The sequence below is a fragment of the Silurus aristotelis genome (genome assembly GCF_946808225.1).
Source record: "Silurus aristotelis genome assembly, chromosome: 14".
Classification (NCBI taxonomy): Eukaryota; Metazoa; Chordata; class Actinopteri; order Siluriformes; family Siluridae; genus Silurus; species Silurus aristotelis.
In genome coordinates, this window is record NC_139587.1 from 20370970 (window position 1) to 20390926 (window position 19957).

Genomic DNA, 19957 nt, shown 5'->3' on the forward strand with positions numbered 1-19957 from the left:
AATATTAAAATAATTATATATTTTACAAATAAAAGACTTCTGATCAGAAGATCATGATCTTAAATCACATAACCACCAAGCTGCCACTTCTGGACCCTTGAGTGGAGCCATTAACCCTCAACTGCTGTACAGTAAATGAGATAATTGTAAAACGTTTTGGATGAGGGAGTGTTCCAAATTTCTCAAATATAAAAATCAGATTCCAAAAAAGTTGGGACAATGTACAAATTGTAAATAAAAACAGAATGCATTAATGTGGAGGTTTCTGAGGAGACAAGTTGCTCAAGTTTAGGAATAGGAATGTTGTCCCATTCTTGTCTAATACAGGCTTCTAGTTGCTCAACTGTCTTAGGTCTTCTTTGTCGCATCTTCCTCTTTATGATGCGCCAAATGTTTTCTATGGGTGAAAGATCTGGACTGCAGGCTGGCCGTTTCAGTACCCGGATCCTTCTTCTACGCAGCCATGATGTTGTTATTGATGCAGTATGTGGTCTGGCATTGTCATGTTGGAAAATGCAAGGTCTTCCCTGAAAAAGGGCGAGGTCTGGATGGAAGCATATGTTGTTCTAGAACTTGGATATACCTTTCAGCATTGATTGTGCCTTTCCAGATGTGTAAGCTGCCCATGCCACACGCACTCATGCAACCCCATACCATCAGAGATGCAGGCTTCCCAACTGAGCGCTGATAACAACTTGGGTTGTCCTGATCCTCTTTAGTCCGGATGACATGGTGTCCCAGTTTTCCAAAAAGAACTTTACATTTTGATTTGTCTGACCACAGAACAGTTTTCCACTTTGCCACAGTCAATTTTAGATGAGCTTTGGCCCACAGAAAACGCCTGCGCTTCTGAATCATGTTTAGATATGGATTCTTTTTAGTTTTAGCCGGCAACGGCGAATGGCACGGTGGATTGTGTTCACCGAAAATGCTTTATGGAAGTATTTGAGCCCATGTTGTGATTTCCATTACGGTAGCATACGGTAGCACATACGGTAGTATGTGATGCAGTGCCGTCTAAGGGCCCGTAGATCACAGGCATTCAGTATGGTTTTCCGGCCTTGACCCTTACGCACAGAGATCAGAGTATCATAATAATATTATGCACTGTAGATGATGATGATAACTTCAAACTCTATGCAATTTGTCTCAGAGAAACTCCTTTCTGATATTGCTCCACTATTTTTCACCGCAGCATTGGGGGAATTGGTGATCCTCTGCCCATTTTGACTTCTGAGAGACACTGCCACTCTGAGAGGCTCTTTTTATACCAAATCATGCTGCCAATTGACCTAATAAGTTGCAATTTGGTCCTCCAGCTGTTCCTTATATGTACATTTAACTTTCTTATTGCTACCTGTCCCAACTTTTTTGGAATGTGTAGCTCTCATGAAATCCAAAATTAGCCAATATTTGGCATGATATTTCAAAATGTTTTACATTTAACATTTGATATGTTATCTATATTATAATGTGAATAAAATATGTTTATGAGATTTGTAAATTATTGCATTCCTTTCTTGTACAGTGTCCCAACTCTTTTGGAATCGGGTTTGTAATAATATTAATAATAATAATAATCATACAGAAATGTTTTTGGATGTCAGCAGAGAAAGTAACATGCTAAAAAACACAATAAAGTCTGGGTTCTAACAGTAGCAAAAACTGCAACAGTCACAAACTCTGGCAGGTTCTTCAAGAGTCTCAGTAAAATATGCCAGCTAATTTCCTTATAAAACTGTTCAAATTTGACTTAGGATTACTAGCTGAGAAAAACAAATACAAACAATACACATCTTTTAAGTATAGAAAGTTTATTTAATCACCTTTTAAGTATTTCTGTGTGTTACAGCATATCCAGCTGCCCAAGAATATACCGTGTATGTACAAAAGAAAAATTCTGGTTTCAAAGGTACAACTAATTGCTTCTGTCATATTGCAAGGCACATAATGTATGCGGGGGACATACAATTCGGTTGTTTGCATCAGACAGATTCAGTCAGTTGCTAACAAAAGTCATTGTATATTTGAAAACAAAAACAGAGTGAATGATGCATTTCTTTGTAAAGTTCTACATTTTCTGAGCAATCGCCTGTCTGCACATATACATGCAAGTGCTGTGACTTAAAATACCAAAATATTGAGCTCTTGACATCCCAGAATTCTCCCTTAAAATATAAAAATACTAAAACTATAATAGCTTGCTGTCAATGTTTCAGTAACTAATAAGCTACTGAAGCTTATTAGTTACTGAAACATTGACAGGAAGCTATTATAGTTTTAGTATTTTGTGGTTCTGAATTGGTCGATTTTAAAAGTTTCAGTGTGTGTTTTATTTGTTACACATGACTAACATCAATTGCATGCATACAAAATCAGTGGGAGAACATTACCTGTATGTTTGTATATAATCACTGACTATCTGACTCTGACTAACTCATTTGTTACTTTACACTACTGTGAGCGTCTTTCTGAGCATCTACTATAGTAAATGGTGCAGTCTGCATGTGTAGAGTTAAAGAATATAGCTGATTTTCTTTTTTAATTTTCACAGTGTCTTCATCATCCTCAAGCTCAAATACAGTTTCAGTATCTAACTACAGCACTATAGTTTGTTAAATATTTTTGGCCTAGACTGTTGCTCAGACCAGTGCTTTCATGAGGTGTTTACAACATCCCAGCACTACACACAGTCTCACTGCTTTGTTGAGAATGGTCCATCCTTCAAATAATATCAAATCTTATGGTGATTTTATAGTATCTGATCTGTCCAATGTTGAAGGGAATAAAGGAGGGTAGGTTGTAACATAGCATGAATGCAAAACAAGGAAGGTGAACCCAATTATATATTTATTACTTAGTGCATACATGTACACACATATGCTGTGCATTTACTTTGTTAGGAAAAGCACCCGCTGCAATCATTTTGTTTTATCTCATTATATTTATGGTAATAATGTACTAGACTTTTATTAAAAAAAAAAAAAAAAACCCTTTCATTTAATTTAGATTTTGTTGGTTAGTTAAACCAACTCCCATTATTAGACAGCCCATACATATTTGGAATTTAACATAAATATATGTCACACTACTTTAATAAATAATGTGTGAAAGTCCAGCTGAGAACAGGAAGGTTACAGTCAAGTTCCAGTGTTTGCATCCTATTTTACCAGTAACAAATATCTACAACAAATATCCATTTTAAGAAAGTGTAGTGATTGCAATAACTGATCTGTCCACAAGATAAAGCAAAGTTGGCATTTAAAAACAGTCAACATGAATAGTCAAACATGTTTGGTTTTTTTTATTAGTGTTTTTTTACTGGAACCTGTATAAAGATAATATAGCTGGCACTGGTATGGCATCTATTATAGAGCTATAACAAAAAACAAATCAATGTGCAAGATCAGCTAAGCAATCTGGATTTATATAGATATAGATATACAGCACTATGCAAAAATAGGCAATAAAGTAAGAATGCTTTCAAAATATAGAAGAAATAGAGAAGTGTCAATTAATTGTTTTAATCAATTAACAAAATAAAAGGAAATCAAAGGAGAGAAATTGATATCAAATCAATATTTGGTTGACTACACTTTGGCTTTTAATTTTTACACTTCACACACTTGAACAAAGTCAGGGATTTTGTAGGATCAGAGTCAGGTGAAGAAAGTTTCATGTCACAGGACATACCCCATGGCAAGACTGAGCACAGCAACAAGACACAAGGTAGGTATACTTCATCGGCATGGTCACGCCAAGGCAAAGATTTCAAAGAAGACTAGGGTTTCAAGATGTGCTGTTCAGGCTATTTTGAAGAAGCGCAAAGAAATGGCCAATGTTGAGGACCGTAGACAAGACATCGAAATGAATTTTTGAATAAAATACCAAATACCTACTTTAAGTGTATCGAAATAAACTACAAAATACAGCAGCCAAACCATGTATCAAAATAAACTACTGTATTATTGTATTTTAAAAATACAAAAAAAAAAAAAAAACCTTTAAAAGGGAACATAAAATTTCTTCACAAACCTTTTATCAATTGGCCTCTGTGATATATCTGTCAACATTACACTGACTCAGTTGATTAAGTAAACAATATTTGATAGCAACAGTTTTTCTCTGGCCTAGTTAGGCAATAAATCAGATATATGCAACGAACGACTCATAATTGTATCCTAATTTAGTTACTTGGTGTTTGGTAATGAAGGGCTACTTTGCATCAGCAATACTGACTCAATGACAAGCAAGTCATTTATTCGTGTAGCTTTTAGGATCATGTAGACCTCTTACAAAGTATTTTACAGTGTTTTAGAAAGACAAAATTACAAAGTATTGAAAATATGAAGCCATTATCATCAACCCTATCAAATACAAATTGCAAAATCCTATTTTAGATTCTGAAATACGTATTTGAAATACAATGTATAATAAATACTGCCCATCCCTGCTTGCAAGTTTGGGGCTGGATTTCTGCAAATAGAGCTGAAGATTTGTTCAGGATTAATGGTGTCCTCAATGCTGAGAAATACAGGCAGATACTTGTCCATTCAATACCATCAGGGAGGTGTCTGACTGGCCCCAAATATATTATGCAGCAGAACAACAACCCGAAACATACAGCCAATGTCATTAAGATCTATCTTCATCACAGAGAAAACAAGGAGACCCGGAAATGATTGTTTGGTCCCCACAGAGCACTGATCTCAGCATAATCGTGTCTGTCTGGGTTTACATAAAGAGATTTGAGGCAGGCTACATCCACAGAAAATCTGTGGTTAGTTCTACAAGATGTTTGGAACCACCTACCTGCCGGGTTCCTTTAAAACAGTGTGCAAGTGCACCTCGAAGAATTGATGCTATTTTGCAGGCAAAGGTTGGTGACTCCAAAATATTGATTTCTTTTCAGTTCATTTACTTTCAATTGTGTTGAGGGATAAAACACAATTGAAACACAATAGAACATTTCTACTGTTAAAATCGTTCTTACTTTACAGCATTTTTCTTCACATCTGGCATTACCGTTTGCACAGTATTGCCTATAGGTTGTTATAACAAATGTAATCTTGTAAGTATATAAAAAAAAAATACAACTAATAATTGACTGTTATTTAACAAACAGAAATGTATTCACTGGTAAATCACTGTGTATAAGTAAAATAAATTACTTTCAAGTCATACTCTTTTTAATTGTAATAATCACAAGCAAATCTTCCCTTCTTTGGTGGAACACAATTGTGAACCGGTGCCATAATGAAACCGCATTTTGTATCTGTGATTTCTGTGTACTTTTATACTACAGGACGTCCTTCTCGCCATATTTGAGCAGCACCTGAAGAGCGCAGCTCAAACAACCTTGCTTGTGGATGATGCCACGCCCTAGCGTGAATCTGATAGGTTGCTGGAAAAGAGAAAGAGGGAGATGATTGGTGGGTATTGAGAAAGCGTCGAAGGCCCAGATCAGTGATTGGTTGGACTGGCTCTGTTCAGGCGGCCTATTGGTGGTCATCAATTAGGGCCCGCTAGAGCGCGTGCACGCAGTTAGGGCCAGTTTGAAACCGGCTAAGCACGCGCTGCCATTCTTACTCCACCCGGCGCGGAGGTGAATCCATCCAACTCAGTGCGGATTTCTTCTCCACGTTAATAACACCTTACTACTGGTGAGTGGCCTGAATTTAAGGAGAATTATTATAAATCACTTTTTTGTGTTTCTTTTTTTGTGTGTGAGGAAAAGATTAGTCAGAGACGAGCCCTAAGTCTCGGCTAACATTGCGGCTTAGCGACGTCGGTGTGTGCGTGAGAGCTAGCTATCTAGCTAACTGTAGAACGCTTCCAAGCTAATTAGCGTCTTTATGCTAATATCGCCCGTGTACAATTATTTGCTGCTACCTCAGATAAAAGTAAATATACTACACCGAAACCAAAATTCAGACTATTACTCGTAATAGCGTGTCTAATTAAAATTCACCATATTAGAACCGCTGTTTGGTTCATGAGAACGGCTTCCGCGCTGAGGCTAAACCATTGTACTGAACGCTACGCCGCAGTCGCGTCTCCGGGTCCAGCGGAATTAGCTGTAGCATGCCGTTTTGCAGTTAATCGTCGCTCGATGTTTCTCCATTTCCGCGCATCGGGATTTATTTTTAATCGTTCGTATAGTTAAAACTGAAACATGACGTAATTTATACATATGGTGTTTTTTTTTTCCAGATTAACCGAGCTAATTAGCCATCGAGTCCAATCTGAAAATAATGGAGAACACGTGCTGTAAAAAAAAAAATCTAACCATATCAAATGTGTTCTTAATCTAGTAGCCAGATCTTTTTCCGTTTGATTACGAGTCTGGCTTTAGTTAGATCATTGTCCTTTATTGGTTATTTAACAAAGTCAAGTTGAATGCTGGTAACGAGGCATCCTTGTCTTCATGGCCGAGTAGCACAGGCCCGGCCTGCGCACCGCGTCCCCCAGCGGGAACGCGTTATCTAACCACTGTACTGTTTAACTGCTGGATGTATCCCGAGTTGTCTTGGATACAAACGTTTATTGGCGGCCTGCTACACAGGCTTGATGATGCCATCGAGTAGCTCTTGGATCAGGGCACGCCATGCGCCTCCATCTTGGCTTACAAAGGATTTGCATGTATTCGTAATGGGACAGATGGCCTTGGGGGTTTTCTTTCCAGCAGGTGTGATTTGAATCCTTCTGTTTCAGTTCAAACCAGCTGACCAAAGAAATGGTGATGGAGAAGCCAAGTGCCCAGCTTGTCGGGCGAGAGTTTGTCCGACAGTATTACACCCTTCTGAACCAGGCTCCTGACTACCTGCACAGGTAAATGTTCCAGATAGTTGATTATATTGATATATATTTTTTTTGTATGTGGCGATTTAGTATTGAACACGATTACAATTGCATTGCATTTTTTGTACTCTGCAGTATTTCAAGGTGTAAAAGCTTAAAAACTGGCTGCCAAATTCCCCAGAAATGGAAAAGCACCAGAGCAATTTTTTGCCAAAATTGTTTGAGATTCAGAACTGCAAGACATTCACACTGAATATAATCTATCATAATACCTGTTGTATCTTTAAAAAAGGTGTTTTGGCCACATGCTTAGCTCCAGATTCTCTTTGAAATGAAATTAGTTGTATTTTGTGTGCATATTAAACTCATGTAATGTGGTCTTGAGGCTGTTTGGGTTGGGAAATTCTCATCTGCGTTTTTTTTAATGATCAAAGCCGCAATTAATTAAATCCTTTAGAAAAGGAATTGTAATTTAGTGTCAATTTTGTAATCAAAAATCATAAATCATGATCATGATCATAAATCAGTTGTGGTAGGGTTTCTTATCTACTGAAAATAAAACCTAAGCCACTTGTGTAATGTGTTTGACCATTTTGACTAGATGGTGTATGTAGCCGTGACCCATTCACCTCATCTCTTTATTGCATGCATTTAGATATTTGCTTCAAGACCATATTCAGTGTTTAGTATTGAACACTTATTTTGGACACTTTTGATGCTTTATTAAAAAATACTTCAATCCCTTTTGTTCTTTTGTAGACTTGCTGTATTTCAGTTGTGCGGTCTTGTATGAGATCTTATGAAAATGACTTATCAGGTCAATTGGCTAAATCTTACTGAATTAAATTTTTCAGAGTAGTTTTGGTATAATGTTTAAGGTTTATTACTGTGTAAGTTGGCCTTGTTTTTTTTGTTTGCTATATTTCAAGTCTAAATGTAACATTTCCAGGTTTTATGGCAAGAATTCTTCCTATGTGCATGGTGGTTTGGACAACAATGGCAAACCCACAGAGGCTGTCTATGGCCAGTCGGTATGTATGGCAACATTTTTTTATTTTTGGCTCCCATTCTCAGTCTATTTAGTGTCCCGTGATAAGTTTTATTAACTTTTATTTTTCTTTATAGGAAATTCATAAAAAGGTGATGGCACTGAGCTTTCGTGACTGCCACACCAAAATCAGGCATGTTGATGCCCATTCCACTTTGAATGAGGGGGTTGTGGTGCAGGTTATGGGAGAGCTGTCCAACAACATGCAGCCCATGAGGAAATTCATGCAGACATTTGTGTTGGCCCCAGAGGTACAGCATACATATAATTATTTTTTTTCAATACAAAGTCCATAAGTGGAGTTCTTTTAATTGTAATATTTTTTCTTATGTATAAATGCAGAATAGTTTGTACATAGTACCTTTGTGCAGGCAGCCAGTAGTGGTGTTTTATTTATTTAATATTTTCTATAAATATAGTAGATAGCTTTCTTGTGTACTTTTTTTTGCCAGCTACATGTTACTCCTGTTAGGTCCCCTGGTGGTCTAGTGGTTAAGATGCAGCGCTCTCACCGCTGCGACCCGGGTTCGATTCCCGGGAACCATCCCCAGCCACTCTCAGTGCCGGTCCCAAGCCCGGATAAATTGGGGAGGGTTGCGTTAGGAAGGGCATCCAGCGTAAAACATATGCCAAATCAAACGTGCGGAGGATCCGCTGTGGCGACCCCTAATGGGAGAAGCCGAAAGAAACTATACTATACATGTTACTCCTATTATTTACTTGAAGTCTCTTTTAAACCAGGGCACAGTTGCAAACAAGTTCTACGTACACAATGACATCTTCCGCTATCAGGATGAAGTCTTTGGGGATTCTGACTCTGAACCTCCTGAGGGTGAGCGATTTGCATGTTATTTTAATGTGCTTACATGCAAGCAGCCTCAGCTTTGCAAATGGCATCATTAATCTCTTACCTTTCCAGAGTCTGAAGAGGAAGTGGAGGAACTGGAGGAGAGGGTGAACTCGCCTGAGGTACAGCAGGAAGAGGCGGCTGCGTTCTATGAACAGAGTCCTTGGTAAAGTTCAATTTTTCTATTTTTGACTTCATGGCTGAAAGGAAGTTTTGGGTCACCGACAGTAGTAAAGTTTGATGGCCATAATTGTAGAAAGATGGTTGGATTTTAATTCATCCCCAAGGGAAAGGCTGCTGCCATTATTTCGATTAGTGTCTTGCAGGGCCATGTATTGCAAAGCCATGTACTTGCACCTGCAAGGCACGGTGAGGTGTTATTCTTGTTAACATAAACACTTGGTGATAATTGTTGAAGTCATAATTATTTAGTTATTTGACTAAATGTTAAATTATATTTTTACATTTTGAAGTAAACAAAGTGGAAACTTTAGTGTTTTTTAGTGTCCTACATATATTGTGGGCAAAGTTTTCTTAACATGGGTCAGAATGGTCAGTGTGTTCAAGAGTAAAATCGTTTAGATGTTGACTCTTTCTACTTAATTGTTTAAGACCTAATTTTTTACCTAATATGCTCAGCCTGAACAAAGTGTACATGAATAAGGTAGTCTTTTGTCTGAGGCTCCATTTAAGCATGCAGTGCAGCATCATTCATTTATCAGAGGTCAAAGTATAACATTAAGGATGGTGTTTCAGTGTGGAGCCAGAGGCTCCTCAGGAGGAGGTGTCTGTGACCCCTGAGCCCCAGCCTGAACCCGAGCCTGAGATGGAGCCTGAGGCAGCTGCTGTGGAGCTGAAACAGGATTCAGCAAGCCAGGTTGAGCCCCTTACTGTGGAGAAAAGCCCAAGAGCTCCTCCCTCACCTACCCCTGCTGAGTCTGCAGCCACCATACCAGATGAAAACCGGGTATGTACCTTTTTCTGTTATTGATTTACTCCTTCTATTTAATGATTCATTCCAATAATATAAGATTTGCTAAACAAACATTTTAACTATGGTGCAAGTATAGACTGTCTTTAAGAGACACTTTTTTTTTTTTTCTTTTTTCCCCTTCAGCCTTTCTCATGGGCTTTAGTCACCAGTAAGAATCTCCCCCAGGGAGGAGTGGTGCCAGCTTCAGGAATTCCCCCTCACGTAGTCAAAGCTCCAGCAAATCAGGTGTGACTGTCATAAACAGCTCCGTACTGACTAAGGAAAATTCAGCCTGAATTACAGTAATCCCCTGTTTATCACGATGGTTATGTTCCAAAACTGCTCGCAATCAATGGGCGTCACCTCAAAAATACTATATTGCATCCTCCCTGATGGATGGCAAAAATAAATTTGTGTAAATTCTTAAAATCACATTTATAGTGAGTACATGTACTATATAGTTCTGTAGTTGCGTAGCCTATGCATAGTTTCTCTGCTCTTTTATTGGTTGAAGTGTCCTATGACGTCACCGTATTCTTTAGTTTCTGTAACGTATTAACATTTTACTTCATTTTATAATTAATATTTTTATTAATACATTTCATTAGTTCAACAAAATACTCCATAAAAACAATTCCCAATGTTTTTTTGTCTATCATGCTATCTGCGAGAGACTGGGAAGGTTAGCGAAACAAATTAGTTATGTGGCAAATGAAGATCCACGATAAACCGGGGTGCGAGATTCGGACCGCTGTAAAGCGGGGATTACTGTACTTTAGTGAATTAGCCTTTATAGGTAGCGTTTTACTATTTGTAATTAACGTATGGGATTCAACATCTAACATTTTATATCGCATTTTTTTCATCTATTTACTTTAATTGTTTAAAATGATTTTGATTAGCACTCATAGTAATTGCGGTGGGGTTTTAAACTATAGACAAAAAAAGGGATATAACTAAAGGGTTGAATATGGAGTTTTCTCTATTTGAACACTTGCAACTGTGCTAGCAACGGTAAATTTTAACATGAATAACAAGGCATCATACAAATCATCACAATTTCTTTAGTATAAGCAAGTTTTGGGGTGAACTAATAGTTTTTTAGCATATTTAACACATGTGCAGTCAACCTGTAATTTGTTTGCCTTTAGGTATATATTGATTGTGTCTTGTTACAGCAACCCAGAGTTGAAGTAAAACCGGAACCCCAGACCACTGTACAGAGACCTCAGAGAGACCAGAGACCACGTGAACAGAGACCAGGACCCGTTCCAGCACAGAGAGCTCCAAGACCAGGAGGTACTCAATACCAAATAGATACTATGTGCAGCCCTATAGGTACTGTGTAAATCGTTTGGAATGGGTTGTTCATTTACAGCCTGTGTGAATCTGCAGCTTAAGTGTTTGCCTTTGCTGAAAGTAATTAGGTCATTTTAATCAAAGTAATTGCATAAGACCCAGGATCCAAGAGTAAATGGCTTTTTTTTGCTATGGCATTATTTGAAACTGCCTGTGAGAAGCTTAGCTATGCAACACCCTTTCACTGCCCTCACTAAATAAAATTTACATTGCTTCTCTCCAAATTAAGTTTTTATAATGCAAACATAATGTGAATCATCCAGAAGCAGTTTTGTTTGTGGCATAGTTAATGTAATGTAAATCATTGCTCTATCCTTAACACTGCTGTTGTGTATTTGTAGTGCGGGAAGGGGAGAGTGGAGAGCCTGAGGTTAGGCGAGTGGTCCGGTATCCTGACAGTCAGCAGCTCTTCGTTGGAAACGTACCACATGATGTGGACAGGGCCGAACTGAAAGAGTTCTTTGAACGTAAGCTTGCACTCTTATAGGGAAGGCAATGTTTACTTGCATGATGCTAGTCTTCTGTGTTTTTTTTTTTCATGTGGTGATTTTAAATGATTGTCTGATTTAGAGTATGGAACAGTACTGGAGTTGAGGATCAACAGTGGTGGCAAGCTGCCCAACTTTGGATTTGTGGTTTTTGATGATTCTGAGCCCGTACAGAAAATCCTGAGCAATCGGGTTTGTACAGTCTGGTACATTAAAATTAATTATACTTTGTTTTTCGGTGTTTATGAGGAAATGTCAATATTGGTCATCTTGTGTGTTGTAGCCCATTAAGCTGCGAGGAGATGTCCGTCTGAATGTGGAGGAAAAGAAAACCCGTTCAGCGCGTGAAGGAGAAAGGCACATCCGTCCTAGAGGCCCAGGAGGACCACGTGACCGGATAGGAGGACCGAGGGGCCCACCTCCTCGAGGGGGCATGGCTCCGAAACCAAGTTTCGGTGCTGGGCGCGGTGCAGGCTCCAGCGAGGGGCGTTATGCAGGACCACGCCAGTGAAGCAGCTCTCGTCTTACTGCTGATGCAAGTCAACCGGAGTAACAGCTTTCCTCATCCTGTTTGCCATGCTGCTCCTGGGCTGTGGAGTGGCATATCCCCTTTATCTGGACTCCTTCTGTATTTGAGTTTGAACTCTGTTGTTAGACAAGCAAACTACTTGAATTGTGGAAAAGGAAAAACCCAAGCGTTTTGTTTCTGTTTTGTTTTAACGTTCTCTCCCTGTTTCTTAAAGGAACGTGTTTTTACTGCTCGGGCAATCCTGTGTATTGCTAGCGCCCGCTTGTCAGGTCAAAGTGCAAATATGGTTTTATTTGGAACTGTCGCCAAGTCAAATCATGGTTGTGTCTGAGTGACTAGCATGTAAAGAATCCTGTTTGCCTTCTACTGTTGCACTTCATCAAAAATAACATATTTTAACAACTCTGCCGATGAGAGAACAGAATAAACTTGATGTACTGTTTTGAGCCCTGTGTGTTCTGCGATGCACTGCTCAGTTATTTAAACTGTTTTCTTGAAGTGCAGCTTGATGGAAGTGGCACCATTTTCACAAAGACCATTCACACTTCTGCTGATCCCCAAGGCAAAGCTCCAAACTGGCGTGTTCATAACCTAATGGGTGTCCCTGTTCACGTGTCAAATCAGATTTTCTAGAATTTCCAATTCACTCACTCCGAGCCATTGCCTTTTGGGTTTTGTTATTTAAAAATACCCAACCCATTGGGTACACTAGTGACTGGTTATTTTAAAATTATAATTTTGACCCCCACAATACAATGCTTAATTTATTAAATAAAGTTGTTTTGAGTACACCATTTGAGATTTCCACCCACTTCATGGTGCTTTAAATCTCAACAGTTTACTGACTAAACAGTTTGGTAGGAAACTAAGTAAATGTTTTGTGTTCCCGTGCATGATACGGCAGTGGCTCTCATGTCTATGCATTTCTTCACCTGCCTTTTTAGAATGATTTGAGCCAGATCTGTAGGAAACACTTTCCTGACAGTGTTTGAATCCGCGGTATTTATGTCTTGCTCCTTTTTCCATCTTAGCAAAAAAAAAAAAAAAGCACTAAATGTAGCCATATACAAGACCCGAGGAAAAACTGGTTTTAAGTGTAGAAGTATGCAGCTTAGAATCCTACAACAGAGTGAGGTGAATGTATCAGCAGGTGGTATGAGATTAGTTTTCCTTTGTAAAGACCACTGGCTTCCACCATCACACATGCTTGAGTCCTCACCCCCTGCCCCACATGAGCTCAAGATGTCGTCCTCAGCTGGCATTGACCCACAGCACAGATGGAGTGCCCTAATAAAAGTGCAACATGAGAAAATTATGCAACTGCATACCCTTTTGCTTAGAGACGAGATATTAAAAGGCATCAGTATATTCTCAAAGGTTTAGATTCATGCACCGTTGGAAAGGATTTCAAATGATGCACAAAAGTTTCACCTTTCCAAAACTATGCTGAAGATATTGGTAAGATGTTTGACATTTATGGCTGGAATATATCCAGTTTCAGCGCTTAGTAAAGCTGTTCTGACAAAGTCTTCATGACAAAGGACCTGTTTCCCAGTCACAGGACAAACTGAATTTTTTTGATAACTTTTATATCGATTATAAGCAGATTATTAGAGAAACGTTCATTTGTCTCAATATTTTCATTAACATTAAATGTAGCCATGTATAAAAATGGTCAATCTTAATATCAGAAAAGTCATTGGTCCTGATTATTTCTCCTGCTTCAGGATCAAGCACTGTAAAGTTTTACTGCACTGGTTTCAAAGAACAACTACAGGCCAATCGAAGACCTTTTCAGTGACACGGATATCTTAAAAAACATCACCCAGAACTTCACTGAGCTCCCTGCAGTTTGCTTGGAGAGTCAACAGGTCAGTTCATGATGTATTAAATATAGACCTTCATTTCATACACAAGCATCTCGATACAGCTGGCACATATGCAAGAATCTTGTATACGATAATTCCAGAGTTGCTGGACATGAAGCTTGCACAAATCTGCCAAAATCCATGGGCCATTGGTTCATTGACTACTTGATTGACTGACAGACAGACAGCAGTGTGTGGGGATGGAAAATTGCATGTCAGGAGCAATGCTGATGCTCTGCTGCTTCTTCTTCTCCACCCTTCACCACAAACATTAGGACTACACCTCTAAGGACCCATCCGTCATGCTCCTGCAGATTCAGACACTAACGCTCTTATAGTCCGTGCATCCAACAATCATGAGACCGTATATAAACAGCTGCAGTCTGATGCAGGCACAACAATTTGGACCTGAACACCACAAAACAAAAAAAAAACCACAGTAAAGGATTTTCGGGGAGCAAAAAAAAAAACCTTCACACCCAAATTGTTCCACAGGATTCACTGAAATATGAGTGATTTAAACACCTTGGTACTCTCATTTCACACAATCTCAAGTGAGCCAATCAAAAAGGTTTAGCAATCGTTCCAGCAACAGTTGAAGAAATTCAATCCCCCCAGGCCGGACCGGTCCAGTTCTACACAGCTATCACCAAATTCATCTTGACACCCTCCATAATTGTAAGCTTGTTGCTGCTTCTGCTCAAGAGAAAAATGCAGTGCATCATTCGCTCTTCAGACAAAGATAATCGCCTGCCGTCCTTCACACAACTGGACAAGTCCAGATTGTAGAAGCATTCAAAGGATATCATTGCAGCATTCAAAGGATATCATTGCAGGACCTTCACGTCCTGCCCATCATCTAGATCGATTACAATCTGAAGAATGGTTCCAAGCAGTGAAAACTAGGGCTGATAGCGCCATTCAGAGCATTTGTTTTCCACAGGCAGGATGGTTTCCACTTATTCTGGAAGTCCGATTACTGTACGAACTTTAAACTATGGCAGTCTGGACTATGGCAGCATTGTTGATTTGTTGTTAAAGGAGGAATTTTTTTTCCGACATATTCTTATAGGAAAATGATCAACATCAGCCATTGTGAAGTTGTAACACCATGTACTGTTTTTCTATTCATTTGAAGCAAACACATTTCTTACAGGAGGTTTCAGATACTGAGGTGGCCTAAATACACTACCATGTCTGGTCAAATGTTTTTGGACACCTGACCATCACACAACTACGAGAAGCCCTAAAACATTACAATTTAGCAACATATTGTAATTGTATGGGAATCTTTGTAAGCTGTAACATGTAACAAAGTGGTTTAAACTGGCTTAAACCAGGATGAACTGGAACACCGACTACACCCCAGACGTCTCCTCAAATCACTGCTGATCTCACTAAAGCTCTTGTGGGGCCGAATGAGAAATTCCCAGAAGCCTGGAGGTTATTATGACAGAAGAAGGAGTTGTCACAACCCACTTCCGCAATCCATTCCAATCCCCCTAATAGGTCAATAATATTTATTTAATCTTTAAATGATATAAGACAAATCATCTGCTATCTTTTTTTTCTATAATTCGCTGGAGGTTTCACAGACACACAATAAATCATTAAGTTTGAGACAAAACTCTCAGAAGTGCAAAGTAGGGCATCGAAATGATTCAAGGTTATGATTCATTTAGATGCGTATCGCTATTCACGACAGTGATATTTTCTCAATAATGGACCACAATGCAAATGTGAAGCACATCATTTATATTCAGCAGTAAAGCAGATCGAATTGTTAGTTATAGGGCTGCGAGAACAAACCCGAGACGTGCACAGCAACGTAATAAAGCCAAGACAAAAACGCTCCAGAATTTACTACGGACATCCTGAACCTCCGTTCTCAATTTTAACACTCATTCATATTGAGATGGATTGAATTTCGATCCCTGCAAAACAGCATAATAACATCAATATTATTTATCGATCATTGATTATGGGTGCAACTAGAATTAGATTTACGAAAAGACACAATCCTATAGTAATTCTGGATTATAGACAAATATAAAACAAAGGATCTCCTTTGTTTTATTTTGTAAAATGTCCTTAATAATAATGAAAAAAATAATAATACAGTTCAGAGACTTTGTTCAGAAAACCTTTAATAGTAGAATTAGCTTTAGCATAATGACATATTTCAATAAATATTTAATTATATACAGATACAGCAGAAATGGTACATTCCTTTTTTTTTCTTCAAATTGCTCACATTTCTGTACAAGCCAAAAATATCTGCCATTATTTATATTCATGCAAAATATTCTATGTTTCAGATTTAGAAATAAATAAAAATAAAAAAACACATTTGCTTCTTTTTTTTTTTTTTATACTGCTTAAAAGGGAGCTGCACACTTTAATTTATAATCATTAGCAACTGAAAAGGTGCACTTTGTGCCAATACATGATATACGCAAATAAAACAAGAATTGAAAATATAGTTTAAGGCCATACAAGCTTATGCAGACGATAAGAACCCTCCGAGAACCCTTTTCGTCAGCTTCGTCTTACTAGAAACGCTCATGCCTAAAGTCACTCTCAGTGATCAACCTTTAAGAAATAGCAATAGAAAAAAAGGGAATCGATAAGAAAAGAAAGAAATCATAAAATGACTCGTATCATGCCTATAAAACCGACAAAGAACCAATGTAACCAATACTTTTCATTAATATTTGCATGTTTTTTTTGCCTCAGCAAGGCTCTGGGTTGCACATAGCAGATGTTTCACGTTGCGCTGTCCTCATTTCCAAATCAGTCCGCTGTGAACTTCCAGTCTCTAGTACCAGAGCTAGCCGTTAAAAGGAGGATCCGAGTGTGAACGCAGTCTTAGACACGAAGGACAAAAAGAGTAATTGGCTTGAAGCAGCTTTTATCGTCAGGGGCGTTTAGGGGAAAGAGCGACATATAGCTAAGCATCAGATTTACAAATGTTCACACGTGTTTAAACGATGTTTAAGTTCAGATTAGATTTCACAGCTGAGAGAAAGGTGTCAAAGCCAAAATGTAAATAGTACAGTATACATACAAAACTACTGTATGGATCGAGCATGTCGGAATGAAGAACGCAAATGATGCTGAAATTCAACGCTACGAAACAAAGATCGAATCCAACCCATGGGATCATATTGAAAGCGAATCGCTGGTCTGTTGAATAACTGCAACGTTCTACAGATTCTGGAACTGACTAAATACAATGGCAGCTAATAATGATTTAGGTTTAGGTACAGAAAGAGAAAAAAGAAAGAGGTCAGTACTTGTAGCTTTCTGTACTTTCATTCGTAAAAAAAAAAAAAAATAAATAAAAAATAAATAAAAGAACAAAACAACAAAAAAAAAGATTTCCTATGAACTTCAACATTTAACACAGAAGAGTGGCTCAGTGGAGGAGCACAGAGCAACACGCTTTAGGATTTTTCCCATTTCCCCTCTCACGATTCAGTGCTGCTGAACCACTTTCATGTCTTGCACAAGCTGAATCATCTGTCCTGGAGCAAGAAAAGTGTTAAACCGGGGAAATTCTGCGATGATTGCAGCTCGACACACCATTCTGGTCTCACTCTAATGCGACTCTAATGCACAGTCATTTCTCATTTCGGATGTATGAAACGATATACTTATAAAAAGAATAAATACGAGCCTTATGAGGTAATTACCACCTCTTATTAATTCGACCACGTTTCCCCAGGCGATGCTACGAAAGCATAGACGTGATCGAACGCAATGTCGCAATTGTTCTTTTTTTCATTTCGCGCAACTAAACAAATCACCTCGAGGGATTAATAACGTAGTAATTGATGACGAGCGCTGGTATGCATATTATTTGTCATAAACAGGTAAACCCTTGCTATCAGGTACTCGCTTGCACAGCTGAAAGGCAGTGGCAACGCTTTAAGGAGATTTACTCTTTGGCCAAGAAAACAAATCAAGTGGATAAACAGAATGCGGAACAGAGAACGAAAACACTGGCAACGGTCTCATGAATCATAATTCACACTGCCTCTGGGACCTTGAGTTTGTAAGAATGTACTTTCATTTCTGTCCAGAAAGTAAAACATTAGCAAAATGAGAAAATGGCAAAACAAACAAACGCTGTGCGTCATGTAAAGAAAGTCGCCTTGTCATGCATAGTGGACTGGGTGCTTCTTTGAGAATGAGCGAATAAATAAATAAATAAATAAATAAATAAATAAATAAATAAATAAATACCATTTTGGCAATGTGACCCTGGGCCACTTGAGGAAGAAGAAAAAAAAAATTGCATATATTCTTATTGCATAGAGAAGCCAGATGTGGATGTAATCCAAGGAAGCATGAATAATAAAAAAAAAAAAGACCTAAAATAATATTTTAAATAAATTGCAAATAATTGTATTTTTTTCTGCACAATACATACTTAGAATTTCAAGTTAAAAGTCACAGTAATACACATTTGGTTGTTAAATATATATTTAAGTGTATGATGCCGCTGACTGCTTATAAAAATAATGCTTTCTGCCGGAGCTGATGCGGACGCAAAAACAGCAATGATGCGGTTAAGGGGAAGAAAATAATCAGTTCGTTTTTTTTTTCTTTTCAGGATGTCTATGCTGTGAAAATGCAAACCGATGAAAATGAGAAAACAAAACACTTCTGGTACATTTTCTTCTTGTTTCAGTCATGTCATAATACATAGCTTGTAAATATGTCTGAATAAATAAAGCAATAAAGGTTTATAGCCCAAAGTTTCTTTTTTTTTCTTTTTTTTTTTCTTTCTTATTGACCACAAAAGCTGAGGAACATGGTACAGCAACATGCTGTTCACTTGGCACATGAGTAAATGACATAATTTTGGACCAAAAATTCACACTGACCACAGCTGGTATAAACAATATATTTTTCGACAGTCACTCGTCAAGCTTCCACCAGTAATGTGACATCATGACAGGACTTTGTCATTGTGACGTCCTGTTTTTCTGGGCATTGACAAGTGCTTGCAATACATATATTGAAGCAGATCTAGACACAGATATAGATATAATTCCAGCGACTCTTGCATTACTTATTTATGGAAGCACCGAACCGCATGGCGTTCTTTAAAACCTTTCCGATTTCCAGTTACCTCTCATGGAATAATTTAAGTATTGTTTTAAATACTTGATATAATACACTGCTGCATTTTAGATTCCTTCATTTTCCCATAATGCAGCATGTCTTCAAGTTGCGAAAAACCCCCCCCAAAAAAAAAAAAAAAAAAAAAAGAGCAACATCCCTGTGAATTTCAGTTATGCTCAGAGGTTCTGTGATGTATCTGTAAAAGTCTAATATTTTAATGTTGCCATTTTTATTTTTATTTGAATTTTTTAGTAAATATATTGCCACATTCATATATCATGCATTTTACTGCATTGCTATTGCACAGGTCCAGATTAATTCAGGAGAACAGGGAGAAAAAGGACAGAAGAAAGAAAATGAATATCGAGAAATGAGAAATACCTCTGCCATGGACTCGGCACTGAAAGCAAGTGAGTGCAGAGGGGAGGAGGTGGGCACGGGGAGAGGGGAGTAGAAGGGGGGGGGGGGGGCGACAGCGGCAGCTTTTTCAGCTTGGATCTCACCCTTTTCTTGGGAATATTTACTGCTTGTGAACATCCTCGCTGCGGATGATCTTGTAAATGATCCAGTAGAAAATGTTAAAAATGAGGAAGACGAGTGGGAAGGCGACCCGCGACACCGTGTCAATGCGTTTGGCGCGGCTGATGAAGAGCTTGCGCATCTCTTCCACCGTCTTCTCTGGTGGCATGCTGGAGGCAGGGGCATTGTTGTTGCCCTTGATGGCCATGCCATCTTTGGCCTGCAGACATGCAGGACCCATGCCGTAGGCAGCAAAACTGAAGCGCCCTTCACCTGCCTCCTCCTCCTGTAACATGTACACACAAACAAACACATGTGTTAGCTGACCTAATGGCAGTTAACTTCAGGTTAACATTCACCTTTTAAGCTTTGCTGAATAATAAATTTTTCTT

The 19957-nt window shown here is 38.4% G+C and overlaps 2 protein-coding genes across 5 annotated transcripts in view; one reads left to right on the forward strand and one right to left on the reverse strand.

Moving 5' to 3' along the window:
• Positions 1-5523: 5523 nt before the first annotated feature.
• g3bp1 (GTPase activating protein (SH3 domain) binding protein 1) lies at positions 5524-12491 on the forward strand. The gene is made up of 12 exons (XM_083560124.1): positions 5524-5663; positions 6715-6831; positions 7751-7832; positions 7927-8100; positions 8591-8681; positions 8769-8862; positions 9453-9663; positions 9814-9915; positions 10848-10968; positions 11370-11495; positions 11599-11708; positions 11800-12491. Exons 2-12 carry the CDS (start codon positions 6737-6739, stop codon positions 12025-12027), a joined length of 1434 nt encoding a protein of 477 aa, XP_083416250.1. The 5' UTR covers positions 5524-5663; positions 6715-6736; the 3' UTR covers positions 12028-12491.
• A 3552-nt stretch (positions 12492-16043) lies between these two features.
• Positions 16044-19957, reverse strand: part of glra1 (glycine receptor, alpha 1) — a 51219-nt gene continuing 47305 nt past the window's right edge. For 3 of the 4 annotated variants that reach the window (XM_083560130.1, XM_083560129.1, XM_083560127.1), the window contains one exon: positions 19173-19851. In XM_083560130.1, the coding sequence (XP_083416256.1) occupies positions 19567-19851 (285 nt within the window). In that variant the 3' untranslated portion in view covers positions 19173-19566. Of the gene's footprint in view, positions 19852-19957 lie in introns of all 4 variants that reach the window. The other variant, XM_083560128.1, reaches the window with a different exon arrangement.

Excerpts from the sequence above, each read along its gene's own strand:
- g3bp1 (XM_083560124.1), top strand. The coding sequence starts at position 6,737 with ATGGTGATGGAGAAGCCAAGTGCCCAGCTTGTCGGGCGAGAGTTTGTC. Across the intron at positions 8,101-8,590 it reads CATTTGTGTTGGCCCCAGAG|GGCACAGTTGCAAACAAGTT; the intron begins GTACAGCATACA and ends CTTTTAAACCAG. Across the intron at positions 11,496-11,598 it reads ACTGAAAGAGTTCTTTGAAC|AGTATGGAACAGTACTGGAG; the intron begins GTAAGCTTGCAC and ends TGTCTGATTTAG.